Source organism: Stigmatopora argus, chromosome 17, assembly GCF_051989625.1.
Source record: "Stigmatopora argus isolate UIUO_Sarg chromosome 17, RoL_Sarg_1.0, whole genome shotgun sequence".
NCBI lineage: Eukaryota > Metazoa > Chordata > Actinopteri > Syngnathiformes > Syngnathidae > Stigmatopora > Stigmatopora argus.
The window spans coordinates 5426939-5440335 of NC_135403.1; the positions used below are offsets into that span (position 1 = coordinate 5426939).

Below are 13397 nucleotides of genomic sequence, written 5' to 3' on the forward strand. Positions count from 1 at the left end.
TAATGTTGTTCTGAAGTGCCATATTTATTGCCATGGTTCTGACTCAAATCCTAATCATAGCTATTACAGCTAGGCTGGCTAATGACATCAGGGGGGGGCCATGAATGAGGCAGAACCGACTTGGTTGTTTTCATGTGGGTATGATAATATTAATGGGATTAACATGGCGTACCTAAACCCGCACTCAGATAAGCACAGTAAGGGCCTATTAAAAATACATTGACAACAATGGAGTAACACGGGTAAGCTGTGAGAATAGCTACGTCCTACGGTTTCCCTAACAGCGCTCCCACAAAGCGGTGCAGTTCCATCCAATCGAAAACTGCAAATGTTACCTAAATAAATACCTTTCCAATTATTGACAATCAATAATATTCGTTCATTCATTCATTTATACATTCATTTTCTATTCTGTTCATCCTCAAGAACGGGGTGGGAATCTTTGACAGAAAGAGGCATAAACCATACATATTTTCAAATGTTATTCCTTGAAAGCCATAATCAGAATTTACATGAAAAATCTGTGCCTTTTTTAGTCATCTAACCACTTTTAAAGTACAAAAATTCACTGAATTCTTTTGACAACATTGTTACGCGGCTACTAATCAATGAGTATCAATGAGAGTACGCATGCCAATGTCTAATGGAAAAAAAAGATCATTAAAGTGGCACTAGAGGTAGTGGTGCAATTGGGACTCATCTTTGTCACCAGCGTTTTCCATATTTTACCTCACACATCAGCGGTCAGCCATATGCACCCATCAAAAGAGCCATATATGCCTCTTGAGCCATAGGTTCCCTACCACTGCACGAGAGTAATGGATTTAAAACATGTTATTTTCATTTACTAGTAATAAAGGTTTTATAATGGCGACCATAGACTTTTTTAAAATTTTTCATTAATTAAAATTGGATAAATTGGTAAAACCCAACTAGTCTGGGCTCTGAATACATAATACATGAGCTGAACAGTTCACCATGCCAGTGTAAAAAGTACTTACCAGTGTTGTTGCGATAGGGGCCAGAGTCAGGCCCTTGGCTCTGGCTGAGACTCCTCATGGGACCCTTGTTGTGATACACACGTTCCTCATATATAGGGTCTATATGGTGTTCTGGGGAACCCAAAGGTCGGAGGGGCTCCTGACTGTGCTGACTACTGTAGGAGCCACGGGAGCCTGAAGTAAAAGAAAAGGAAAGAAAAAAGTTAAAAAGTTGTAAAATCTCCCACAACACCTCAGATTCATTTTTTTAAGTCAAGAAGGAAAATAGGTTTTATCTGGTCAATAAAAAATAGGAATAAAATCGGGGTCATAATGACCATGAGGCTGAAGTCAAATAGGATGTAATGGGAGTGGTTATGTACATTAATAAGAAAAGAGGTGAATACGCTCAAATTTGGATGATACATACAGCAACGAGATTCTATACTAAAAGGAAGCAACATGTTTGAAGGTGGAAGGTGCAATAGAAAGGTCATTTCCCAAAAAAAACCTTACCATTAGCACCTTTCCCCCCATTTGGCTGTAAGGTGCACCAATTACAAAATGATCAGGGTGTATTCTGCAGTAGACTTTAAAAAGAAGACTGTAGTTGGTGACACGGACACAAGAAGAAATTATGGATAATGAGCAGAAGATGAATAAAAAGAGAAAAACGCCACAGCATTTCATTTTCTTTAATCTACAGACACCACATTCCTGTTAGTCAGCAATAAAATAATGATATGCTGGGTGTTTGGAAGAAAGTCCAAATTCAGAGGGCGACAAAGACATTGACAGGAGACGTGTTCACTACAATGGAAAAAACAACTAAGTTGAAGAATGACAAGAAGACATTAAATTAAGAAAAAAGTCAAATTTCTGTTATTTTTAGGTGTCTTACAAAAAAAAACTAATCACACATTATAAAGAGAACAAGTTCAGAGAAATCTTAGATTCCACTGAGTTTTCCTGCAATGGCACAGATAAAAAAGCAGGAAAGCTGCCTAAATTAAAAGTCTGAATTTGCAAGTTACAAACTTATGAAATAGGCAAAACGCGCCCATTTAAGAGCATGACTCACCCAAGCTGGCTCCTTTCCTCAAATCCTCTCCAACTTTGAAGTCTTTGAGTTGGTTTTTATTTCTTTTTTTCATGTATTTTTATTATTTCTTTTTTTTTTTAGTCAAAGGACTTCAGAAGCACTGACCTTATTCTTTCAATAGACAGAGTGAAGTAAAGAACACAAAAGTGCAAAAAATATATTTTCTATGTTGTTCAATTCAGTAAAATATTTAAGGTTAACACAATGTATGAATGAAACTGCTGTTGTTTGAAATGGATTCAAAGCACATTTTATAGTCACATTTTATAGTTGTAATTGCTAGTTGAGGGACACAGCAAAACTTTTTAATGGTTGTTCTCTATGTACAGTATTACATGTACATCCTGTCCAGCAAGCTCAATGTCTCGTTAATTCATAAATACAGCAAGGCTTCATAAGTGAGCACCCAAAGGCATTACAAATGCACCTCGGGCAACATCATTCAACATCAACCATTCAGTTATCAATTGTTACTGTCAGGCTGGCTTTCCCAGTGTTGAAACCACCCATGTATTCTTCTACTGATATAACAAGTCATGCAATGGGAAAAATGCATGTGTACTTTTGTCATGATCCACTCTGTCCTTTAAAAAAAATCTTATTTGGTCAATCCCTGTGTTTGTCGCTGTTAATTATTTTCAATATTTTTGTTAACAAAAAAAAGCTAATCTGCCGAATATCCATTGATACTTGGTACTGGTAATGATAGAAGATACTCCCTTCTAACATCAAGACCATCAGCCATATAAAATACAAACAGTTATGTTGTACTTTATAGAGGGCAGCCACAAGTGTGCTCCAAAAGATTTTAAGGGATTTGGACCTTGATGTAAATCTTAAAATACTAACCTCAGCACGCCGGCGGAGTCGTTCACAGATCAGTTCATTTAATCGACTAAAACGCAGTACTTGACCTTTCTAAGAATGGCTGAGCGCGGCATTGATATGCAACAAAGAGGCTCATCATAACCCAGGTGCTTAAATAAAACTGGGCCCACACCCCACACACACAAATACACAAAGACATATTGATTTTCCCACAGACCACTTCTCCTTGCAGCTACACAAACATTATTTGTACAGAAGATGGAAATTATCATCGATAGTTAGCTCAGTCTGACTAGATCTGTTTTGGCCAAAATGAAATACCATTTACAAATGGAAATAAAAGAGAGGAAAGTTAAAGTCACCACCCAAACTGAATTAAAATGTTACATAAATTTTTTTAAATGCAAAATGGTGTCTAGCTGCTAGGCCTGAGTTCATTTTTTCTTCACCCATTTTTAGGGAACAGTGTTCAATTTTAGCTACGTTTGAATGACTTAGCAATAAAGCGATTTTTCTTCTTTTTTTAAAATTCTTGTGATCAATTATATCAAAAATGACATTCTGAGGTGCATTAGCAATGTGAGACTTTGTCAAAGTTATGGATAATACGCTATCCAGCAATTAGCTGGCAAACAAATCAGGGTGTACCCTGCCTCCTGCCCGTTGTCAGCTGGGATAGGCTCCTGCATCTCCAGAACCCTTGTGAGAATAAGGAGCTAGGATTATGAATAAACGAATGATTGACAATCCAATCCAAAATATTACCCCAAGAAATACAGTAAAATAATGTATCTACCAGGAAAGGTATTCAAAAAATATGGCCTTAGCAGTTAAAAAGGTTCAATGATGCTAACAGTTTGCACACTGGAATAAGAATTTCCAGTTACAGTGGTACCTCGTCATACGACCGTTCGTCATACGGAATGCTCGTCTTACGGGGGAAATTTCGATCGAATAATTCGCCCGTGATGCGGTCAAAATTTCGTTATGCGACCAAGCCAGGTGGCCATGGCATTTTTTTTTGCATATCTTTCGTGTACGTATAACAATATTTACGAGCACCGGATGAGCTATTCAGACCAGGAAACGCACAACGCCCATGCGCGGGGAAAAGAGGGCTTTCTGGGTAATGAAGTATACTCGTGCTCGCAACAGCATCCCCGGGGATGCGAACACAGATGCTACAAGCTAAAAGGAGCCGCTAGCCAGCGCCCCTGTAAGCTCCCATGAGAAATCCGACTCGGATCGCTGCCGCCTGTGCGACGAGGAAACAGAGTCGTCTGAACACTTATGGCTCCGCTGTCCGGCCTTAATGACCGAACGCTACCATCGCGGCTTGGGCAACTCCCTGGATGAACTTATCCGTGTTCCAGTGGCAGCCCTAGCGCTGCTGAGGGTAATCCTCAGGCGCCTGAGGTGAAAAAGAAGAAGAAGAAGAAGAAGATGAGCAGCGGGGCGATCGCTGATAAGACTGCTTGCTGCTCGTTGGCAAGTGGTCGTGCGTTCTCCGATTGTGAGGACATTTGTGTGCATCATTTTCGGAATATTTTGAAGGGAATAGTACGACAGCAAACAGCCCATGGATAGCGAACGTGAGGGTGGAGTGTTTGTTCTGTTTACGAGTGCGTCATGTTGAAAACAAACCGAACCCCCCGCCCCTTTTGTGCGTCTCTCTCTCCCCTCGGCGAAATCCGCCCAATTTTAGTTAGATTAAACACTTTATTTCTATTAAACCACTCGTTATTTATTACTTTGTCAATATATGGCGAATTATAAGAAATAAAACATTTTTTTCAATCCAATATCCTGTTTTTGGTGTTTTTTTCAGAGAGTTGGAACGAATTAATTTGTTTCCCATTCATTTCAATGGGAAACGTTACCTCGAGTTACGAGAAACTTGTCATACGAGCTCAGTCCCGGAACGGATTAAGATCGTATGTCGAGGTACCACTGTATTTGTAAAGTGGACCAAAATATATTCAGACAGTGTTTATGTCCAACTATGACTGCAGACGATTGTGCATAAAACTATGAATGGCATATTTAGAGTAGTAATGACTAATATCGTAATCTATGGAGTGTGAGACGCTTACTTGCTAGACTGCCAGGCCTCTGAAGTGTAGCAGTTGCGTAGAGCTCATGGGAAATCTTGTACTGGTCGGACGCATGGTGTGCTGCAAGTCGTTTGGGAGACAAAGTGGCATAACTGCCAATGCCTGAGCTCATCTGCAAAGACAAGCAATAGCTTTGTCAAATATTGCTAAATAAACAGAGCACAAAGAGAGATTAAAGTATATAAATTGGTGCAATTATTTTACTTACTCTCTCTTGGTAGCAAAATGCATGTTTTGGTTATAATTTTATTTCTGTACATCCAGATATTTTAAACCAACTTCTACTACAGTATTCCTGCAAGGTAAACATTCCTCAAGTAGATTTGTCCATCTTTGGAAATCACTTCAATGGACTTCTCATTCTAAATGTAACTCAATCAGCAAAGAAGTGCAGCACAAAACCTATTTTGTGCTTCAATGTATAAATAAGCTGTCACCTAGTTCATGCTATGCTTCCCGAAAGCGCAATACTATATGCTGTGTATAAAAATATATTCTATTTAAAATGTCATCTGGACTGAATTTTTGGACCTCTTGTTGAGGAGGGGGTAGGTCAATCATTGTGTCAAATAAAAGACAAACATGAAAATTGTGTTAACATTGTTGATAGCTTGTAACCTCTTGAATCCCCCACTACTACTTTCTTCCAGGTTAAATGTAGTGTTTATCCTCTCCACCTATTGCACTTGCATGACTGCGGGGTTCCCATGCAGGCTCCAGCTATTATAAAAATAAACATCATACAGTGGGAATAACAGCTAAAGTGGACTTTAAATATGACCTTAATGCAAGGCGCAGAACCATTAGTCACTTGTGTTAGGTGAACTAAAACAGTGACGGACGTACACCCACCAATACTGACTGACTCGTCAGCTTATCCCCTCCTGGGTCACCACAGCGAAACAGATGATCCGCATGATAGATTTGGCAACAGTTTTATGATGGATGCCCTTAATGACACAACCCATACAAGCAGGAATCGAACCGAGGCCACCAAAATAGCAACGTGGCATTCATACTATCGAGCCACTATTCAAGTTTGTACACCACAAAGTATTTACATAATTAGGGGGGGCTACAAGCTACACACCCAACTAATCAACATGCCTTCAACATTAAAGCCAGTGCAAAGTTCTATAACACTGCATAAAATAATAATAATAATACACAATTAAAATACAAATAAAATCATGGTTAATTTCAGACTGAAGTGATTGTTACCTGATGTAGAGGGGACGATGATGAGCCAGCCCCTCCACCAGTTGAGTTGGGTGGAGAGGCCAACCTCAGGGGAGAACCACCACCACCTGTCGTCACGGCAACGTTGGTACTGGAAAAGAAATAACAAACACCAGTCATTCAGAACGTTTGTGAAATGTTTTTTTCTCATCTCAACCCATCCCATTTTCTAAACCGGTTCATCCTCATTTAGGTCATGGGGGGTGCTGGAGCCTATCCCAGCTGACTCAAGGGCAGGGCACAAGGAAACGGACAACCATGCACACTCACACCCATACTTCGGGGCAATTTAGAGTGTCCAATAAGCCTACCATGCATTTTTTTGGAATGTGGTAGGAAACCGGAGTACCCGGAAGAAACCCACGCAGAACATGCAAAGTCCACACAGGTGGATCGACCTGGATTTGAATCCAGGACCCCAGAGCTGTGAGGCCGACGTGCTAACCACACCCAAACCGAAGGGCCACACTTTAAATCAGATTTAATTATGACATTATCAACCTTTCTTTCATCATCTGTAAGATTGATGTGTTTAATTCCAGATTCTGTTCATCAGTGTTACTTGTAATCTTTAGTATCAACAGCAATTCATCAAAATCAAGATGAGCATCACATGCAGTACCTGAATGACTTAGCCAGTCGATTAGCAGGACACTGTTTGCTGGGAGAGGAGGATGAGGAGGAAGAAGGTAGGCGTTGAGTGGTCGAGTACCCCAGAGAGTCAGAGGCAGAACCCAGGCGTTGGAGTTTGTTGGGGGAGCCCGGCCCGGAACCCCCTCCCCCACCACACAGAGGGGAATTGACACGTTGGGTGGGTAAGGTAGAGCTGGAGTAGTAGATTCCTGATGGACAAAAATCAAAATACAGCACATATATCCATCAAAAATCTGGTTAGTGTAGAAAAATAACAAAATCCCCAATATGTAAATATTTCAAAATGTACTAAAACGTGAAATACATTTTTTTAAGGACATTCAGTGAATTCAGTGTATGAATTAAACTGGTGAGGTGGCCTGGCAGATGAGTGGTTAGTGCATCGACCTCTCAGTAGGCTGGTTGGAAATTCTAAATTGCCTCCTAGGTATGAGTGTAAGTGTGAATGGTTGTCCGTCTCCTTGAGCCAAGTGATTGGCTGGCCACCAATTCAGGGTGTCCCTCGCTACGTGCCCGAAGTCAGCTGGGATAGGCTCCAGTACCCCCCGCGACCATTTTGAGGATAAAGCCGATCAGAAAATAAATGAAAGAATTAAACTGGAATGTTAAAATACATAACGCCATCTCAGGTTGACAAAAATCTATTTTTTAAAGATTCCAAAATACGTAACTTAAGACTCGAACACATACTGCTTTACCAATTCTTAGGATAAAGCAAAGAAAATGACAGCACTTCTATAGAATTAATAATGACTTTGGAGTGTCGTAAAATCAATTTGAAGAAACTTATTAGTATAACAATTATCTTATTAAAGCTGTCAGGCATAACTTCCACTGTTGTTAAATTTCAGCAACTCGGCGAATGATCAAGTGATCTCATATCTATTACTTAATTATATAAAAACACGAGGCGGATATACCAGCCGCCCCAAAAAAAAGAAAAAGAAATGAGAGGTCAATACATACCTGCCCCACTTTGTGATTGTTGCTGCTGGGCTGCACGGCTCGATGTCACCTGGGTTTGATTTTTAAAAATGTAGAGGGAAGAGAAGGGATGAATAAATGTGTGAGATAATTAGGTTGGTGATGAAATGGAATGGAAAGAAATGATAGGAGGATGCAAGAGATAAAGAACGGAGTATTAAAAAAACGTATATGCACAATGACTTCAGTCACATCATTGAGCAAGGAGGGCGACAGAGATCTTAATGAAATCCCTATGGTACACAGTTTGGGAGTTTCAAACAGACTCTTGGAAGCTGTATATAATAATCTCAGAGAAATTTCTTTGACCAAAGAAAACTCTGATTAAACAGTATGGTAGTCCATACTTGAAGTAAATGACTAGAAACCCTTGGTATAATACTATCTATCATCGTCGAAATCGTGACAATTAATGAATTTACATGTATATTTTAAATCCAATCTTAATTCATGTAGTCGCTCATATAACCCAAAACATTCTGTATAGGGTGTCTTATGTGAAGGTTATTCGTACACCAAGTGATAATAATCTTCAAGACTGATTTTTATAAATCATCACCTTATACATCAGCATTTCCAGTTATATAGATCATATAGGAAACAAAACAGTAGCATTTGGGAAAAAAGGATTTAGAGGAGTTAAGGAATGTGTGCAATTATTATTTAAACAACTATGCCAGGTCGCTGAATTTGTGTACACTTGATGTTTCTTGATTGGAATACATTTAGAATGAGGTTATTGTAACACAAAGTTTGTTTTGGTAATCTCATTGACTCCTAACCTACTTACAAACATGAAGCCCTTAATGAGAAAGTGTATTTAAGATGTTTGTCCATGTTTATTTTCTTTGAAGAGTAGCATCATGGGGGTCTCAAGATAATATGAAGTCTCATGACTTAGAAGAATGATGCAAAAAGATAGGTCAGATATTTCAGTTTCCATTGTGAGGAACCGGAAGACCACCGGCGCAGTTCTAGTTAAGGCCTCAAGTTAGAAAAATCTCACTTAAGCAGAGGTGAAGGCTGGTGAGAAAACTCAACTCAGCTTATTCCACCCACTCCAGTCTTGTCCAGTTGATTCTCACTGTTTTGTCAATTTGTTTGTACTTTGCACCGTGATTTCTTTCAGCCTTTTTTGTTCTGTGGTTTGGTTCATTGTTTCTTCTATATCCTGTCACTTTCTTTTATTCTTGCTGTGGCCCACCTTATAGAACAGCAACTTCATTCTGAGTCTTTTCTTTGTTTAAATATCTTGATGTTTTAGTGTTTATTGACTATTCCTTACTTGATTTTGATCTTTTTGTAGCATATCTTTGTATATTCCAGGACTAGGTACAACTCTACCACACTCCAACACGAATTCAACATTACAAAATTTGAATACAAGTTGTGAGTCACCACACAACACAAACTACAGCATTCATTCTCTGGTTGTTAATGATCTTATACACTTTACGTACAGGACTGCAACTAACTTGTTTTTTAGTATTAACAGGATGTTCTACAACATTTAGTGTGCAATCAATGTGAAATACAGCTTTTAACTATTAACTTCAAATGAATTGTAGAAAAAAACAGTCCCATGGTAAGATACCAACAGGTACCGTAATATATGCTAAACTATGAATAATATGCATCTTTGTTCTACAAAACACCAATGAGATGTTGGTTGTGGCAGGTGTTACCAAATTGTTCCGCAAAATAGACAAGTTCCACCATTTGGCACGGGTTCTTTTCGAAATTCTCATGAGAACACACAGGCCTCGTTTTTTTCACAAAGCTGTGGGAGGGAAAGGACATATGCCAGTGTTCAGCTGAGCCAAACAGCCTTATGTTGATACTTAAAGCTGTAAAGGTGATCCAGATACATTATTACTCACCGAGCAGCTATAATGCACCATGATGCAAGCACAGTCCCTGAGTCACCTTGGAGCACTTGCATTGTTTTACCTTGGCTCGCAAAACTAAATTCTACTTTCCTATTTCTCCTCAATTAATAGCAATAATAAATAACATCTACCAACAGAGATGCACAAACAGTGTGCTGGAAATATGACTGAAGTACAGCTATATTGTTTGTCTGCATGTGTTGCTGTACAGTTTGTGAGATCAGCAGTACAAACTAAGCTAACACCACAATATAGATGTTATTTAGCATAAGCATTAAAATAGCAGACTTGAAAGCGAGAAAACTTGGTTGTTTTCCTTAAACTAGATGTAAAGTGCTTTGTTTTACATGTATTTGATTTAGGAGTGGCAATGAATAGTTTGAAGCCTTTTTATAAGTATAATTGTCATTAAATGAATCTAGCAAACTGCTGCTGGTTGTGAATTACGTTGAGACAGTGCCACCATACTTTATTCGCATCCCAAATATGGGATAGAACAAGTCAAACTAAGATACAAAATGTGCAAGACATACTATTTCTTCTGTCATATAATCATTATGTAAGTATGTGTTTTGTCAATTCAGTTTTCATCAGTACCAATCTTATGTTAGCCCAAGTCTGTTTTACTCTCTTTTTGATACAATCTGGATTTCATTCTAAAAAAAAAATATTCATGAATTTTCTAAAACACTTCTCATCTGGGTCTGCGGGGTGAGCTACGCCCTCTTATAGTTGACTGCAAGGGAGACCCCTTCCAATCTGGACATATTGAAACCCCATTATTGTTATAATTTTATTCATTCATATTCCATACCGCATCCTTGTAAGGGTAACGTGAGTTGCTGGAGCCTGTCCCAGTTGATTTCAGGCGAAGGGCAGACGACACCCTAGACTGATTGCCAGTCAGGTAGGGCACACAGAGAAACAGACAACCATTCGGACTCACAATCATACTGCCACTAGCAGGAATTGAGCCCTCTCCTGCCCTCACCAAAGTTAGGAGAGAGACCGACTACACCACGAGGTAGCCATTCAAACTTTACTTTTGTAATAATAATTTTCAATTCGATGTAGCCCTGATAGACTTTATAGTTTCAATCACTTGTTAAACGTGCTAACTATATGAAGTTATATTTAACCTGTGTTGAATGCCAATAAATCATATGTAAGGATCTACCAATTTATGTCAAATTAGCATATGCTCATCCTTTGATTAAAATAACAGTAACTCAAATATTTGCAATTTACAATGGAATGACTAAGTGTTTAAACTTCTTTGAATTGAAGTCCACCTAATTATCATTTCCTTTAACCAACTTCCTTAGATGCTCATTGTAACCTGCTTAAATCATCTCATTTTCCATCTAACCTTCATGAATAAAATTACAAACTTGTATCAAAACAACCATAATATATATATATATATATATATATATATATATATATATATATATATATATATATATATATATATATATATATATATATTTTCATTTTCTGAACTGCTTTATTCTCACTAGGGTCGAAGGGGGTGCTGGAGCCTATCCCAGCTGACTTCGGGCCAGAGGCGGGGGATACCCTGAATCACAGGGCACATGGAGACAAACAACCATTCACGCTCACATTCTATTTAGAGTGTCCAGTCAGCCAACATGCATGCATGTATTTGGAATGTAGGACGAAACCAGAGTACCCAGAGAAAAACCACGCAGGCCCGGGGAGAACATTTGAATCCAGGTCCCCCACTATGAGGCCGACACGCTTACCACTCAGCCGCTGGGCTGCCCTGTATTTAACTTTTTTTAATTTTATTTTTGTATAGATGCAAGTGTCTATTTCAAGGAATATGACTCATGGGACCTTGGAGTAGTTGATTTACGAAGCCAATTGCCAAAAGAAATTACAAGCAGGACCCAAAACTGTAGCCAGATAAGGACTTTAGGAAATTGAACATGTTAAATAAAGTCTTGTAATCGATGGACAACTCATTAAGATGGCAAATAAATGATTGGTGAGCAAATAAACGGTGTTCCCTATTGCGTTGGTTGACACCTTTGCAGTACCGCTTCTGCCACTAAAACACTGAAGTAGTTGAGGTGCCATGTAGCCATGTATTATTAAACAAAAGACTCTCAGGGTTATAAATACCCTCCAGAAGAGCACCAACATGGCGCTCTTTTTATTTCACTCCAAAAATGGCACTGTCTTCAAACTTAAAATATACTTACATGCCTTACCAAAATTATAAAAAGCAATCACTGGGTTGTGTGCTACCAATAGAAACAGTGCTACAAGTACGTGGCAATAAAAACATCTACGTAGTGTGCATGCCTGTGGGCTTCACCTATCCATGGAGATTCAGCAGTAGCTTGTGAAAAAGTGAATTCATGACCCTCGCTGACAGCTCTGGCCCAATTACATTGACAAGGCCATAACATGAGAGGCGATTACACATAAAGCCGCACACATTCAGACAGCGATGGTGAGGCAAAAAGACAGAGGAGATCGGAAAAAAAGGGAAAGCTCTACCATGGCACTAATATGACAATTTATAATTATGTGGAAAAGTGACACTATTAAGACATCAGTAGAAATTAAAACCCTGGAAACCTAATGAACTCAGATATAATGTCATGAAGAATTAAGTCGCTTATATTTAAAAAAAAAAAAAGATAAAACAAAATTGAAGCTGATAATGAATGGAGGCATTTGAGCATCTGTTTGAGAAGCCCTTTGTGGGCAAATAAGCGCTTTTATGATGATAATACATCACCTTTGAAATCTTGACTTACTCTATTACTCTTCATTACCAGACTGCTGTAATTATGATAGGCCTTCACCTGCAGCTTTATTTCACTGGAACTAGTAAACACTAAACTCGCTTTTGATTGCTCTTAATTGTGAGTGGGTGAGCATCGTATTACCTGCATTTTTAAAAACAGCTTTAACTGTGTTTGAAAACTTTAAAAATGCCTGCCCAATTAATGGCATGCTTTCAATATTTCTCTCTGAACTGTTTGTTCATTTTTACGACACAACAAAAGCAACAAGAAAAGCCATAACATCTCACTGTGAAACTTCATGCAAAGACTTCGATTTAATCCCTCAAGTAGTCTAACTAATAAAAAACTAAAGGCAAGTGCCAACCAAATAAGATCCAGTCATCTTATTGTCTTCAAACTGAGCATCTTGTAACATTGCAGCATATCCTACCTGGTTATAGCTGTGCACAGCTCCTCCAACATGCCCACTGCGCTGAGGAGATCCTGCAGAGATGTTGTCGCTAAGGGCGAGGGTCTGGTTGCTATGGTAGCTGGCAGAGTACTGGAGCGAAGCCTCCGGGGTGGAGTTGAGCTGCAAGGAACTCTGGGAGAGGAGCGTCGGTCCTACGGATGGAGACAGGAGTCACTTGGATGGGGGGTAGAGTTTGTGATGCCAATGTGCATGTATGCATTTACATAGAGGGAGAGAGAGAGAGAGCGAATAGTGAGAAAGACCAGGGGGCAATTCAAAGAGTAGCGGGGGATGAAGGCGAGTAAAAAAGAAGTGAAGAGAAAAATAGGGAAGTGAGAGAGGCGGAGAGAGAGAGAGAGCAATTTAGAGAAGA

At 39.1% G+C, this 13397-nt stretch overlaps 1 protein-coding gene across 1 annotated transcript in view; it reads right to left on the reverse strand.

The window, feature by feature from the left end:
- ctnnd2a (catenin (cadherin-associated protein), delta 2a) overlaps window positions 1-13397 on the reverse strand; it is a 227923-nt gene that overhangs the window by 115459 nt on the left and 99067 nt on the right. The window contains exons 6-11 of the mRNA XM_077624096.1: window positions 13004-13176; window positions 7884-7932; window positions 6886-7105; window positions 6246-6354; window positions 5004-5136; window positions 1002-1175 (exon numbers count right to left, since the gene is read on the reverse strand). Of these exons, the coding sequence (XP_077480222.1) occupies window positions 1002-1175; window positions 5004-5136; window positions 6246-6354; window positions 6886-7105; window positions 7884-7932; window positions 13004-13176 (858 nt within the window). The remainder of the gene's footprint in view (window positions 1-1001; window positions 1176-5003; window positions 5137-6245; window positions 6355-6885; window positions 7106-7883; window positions 7933-13003; window positions 13177-13397) is intronic.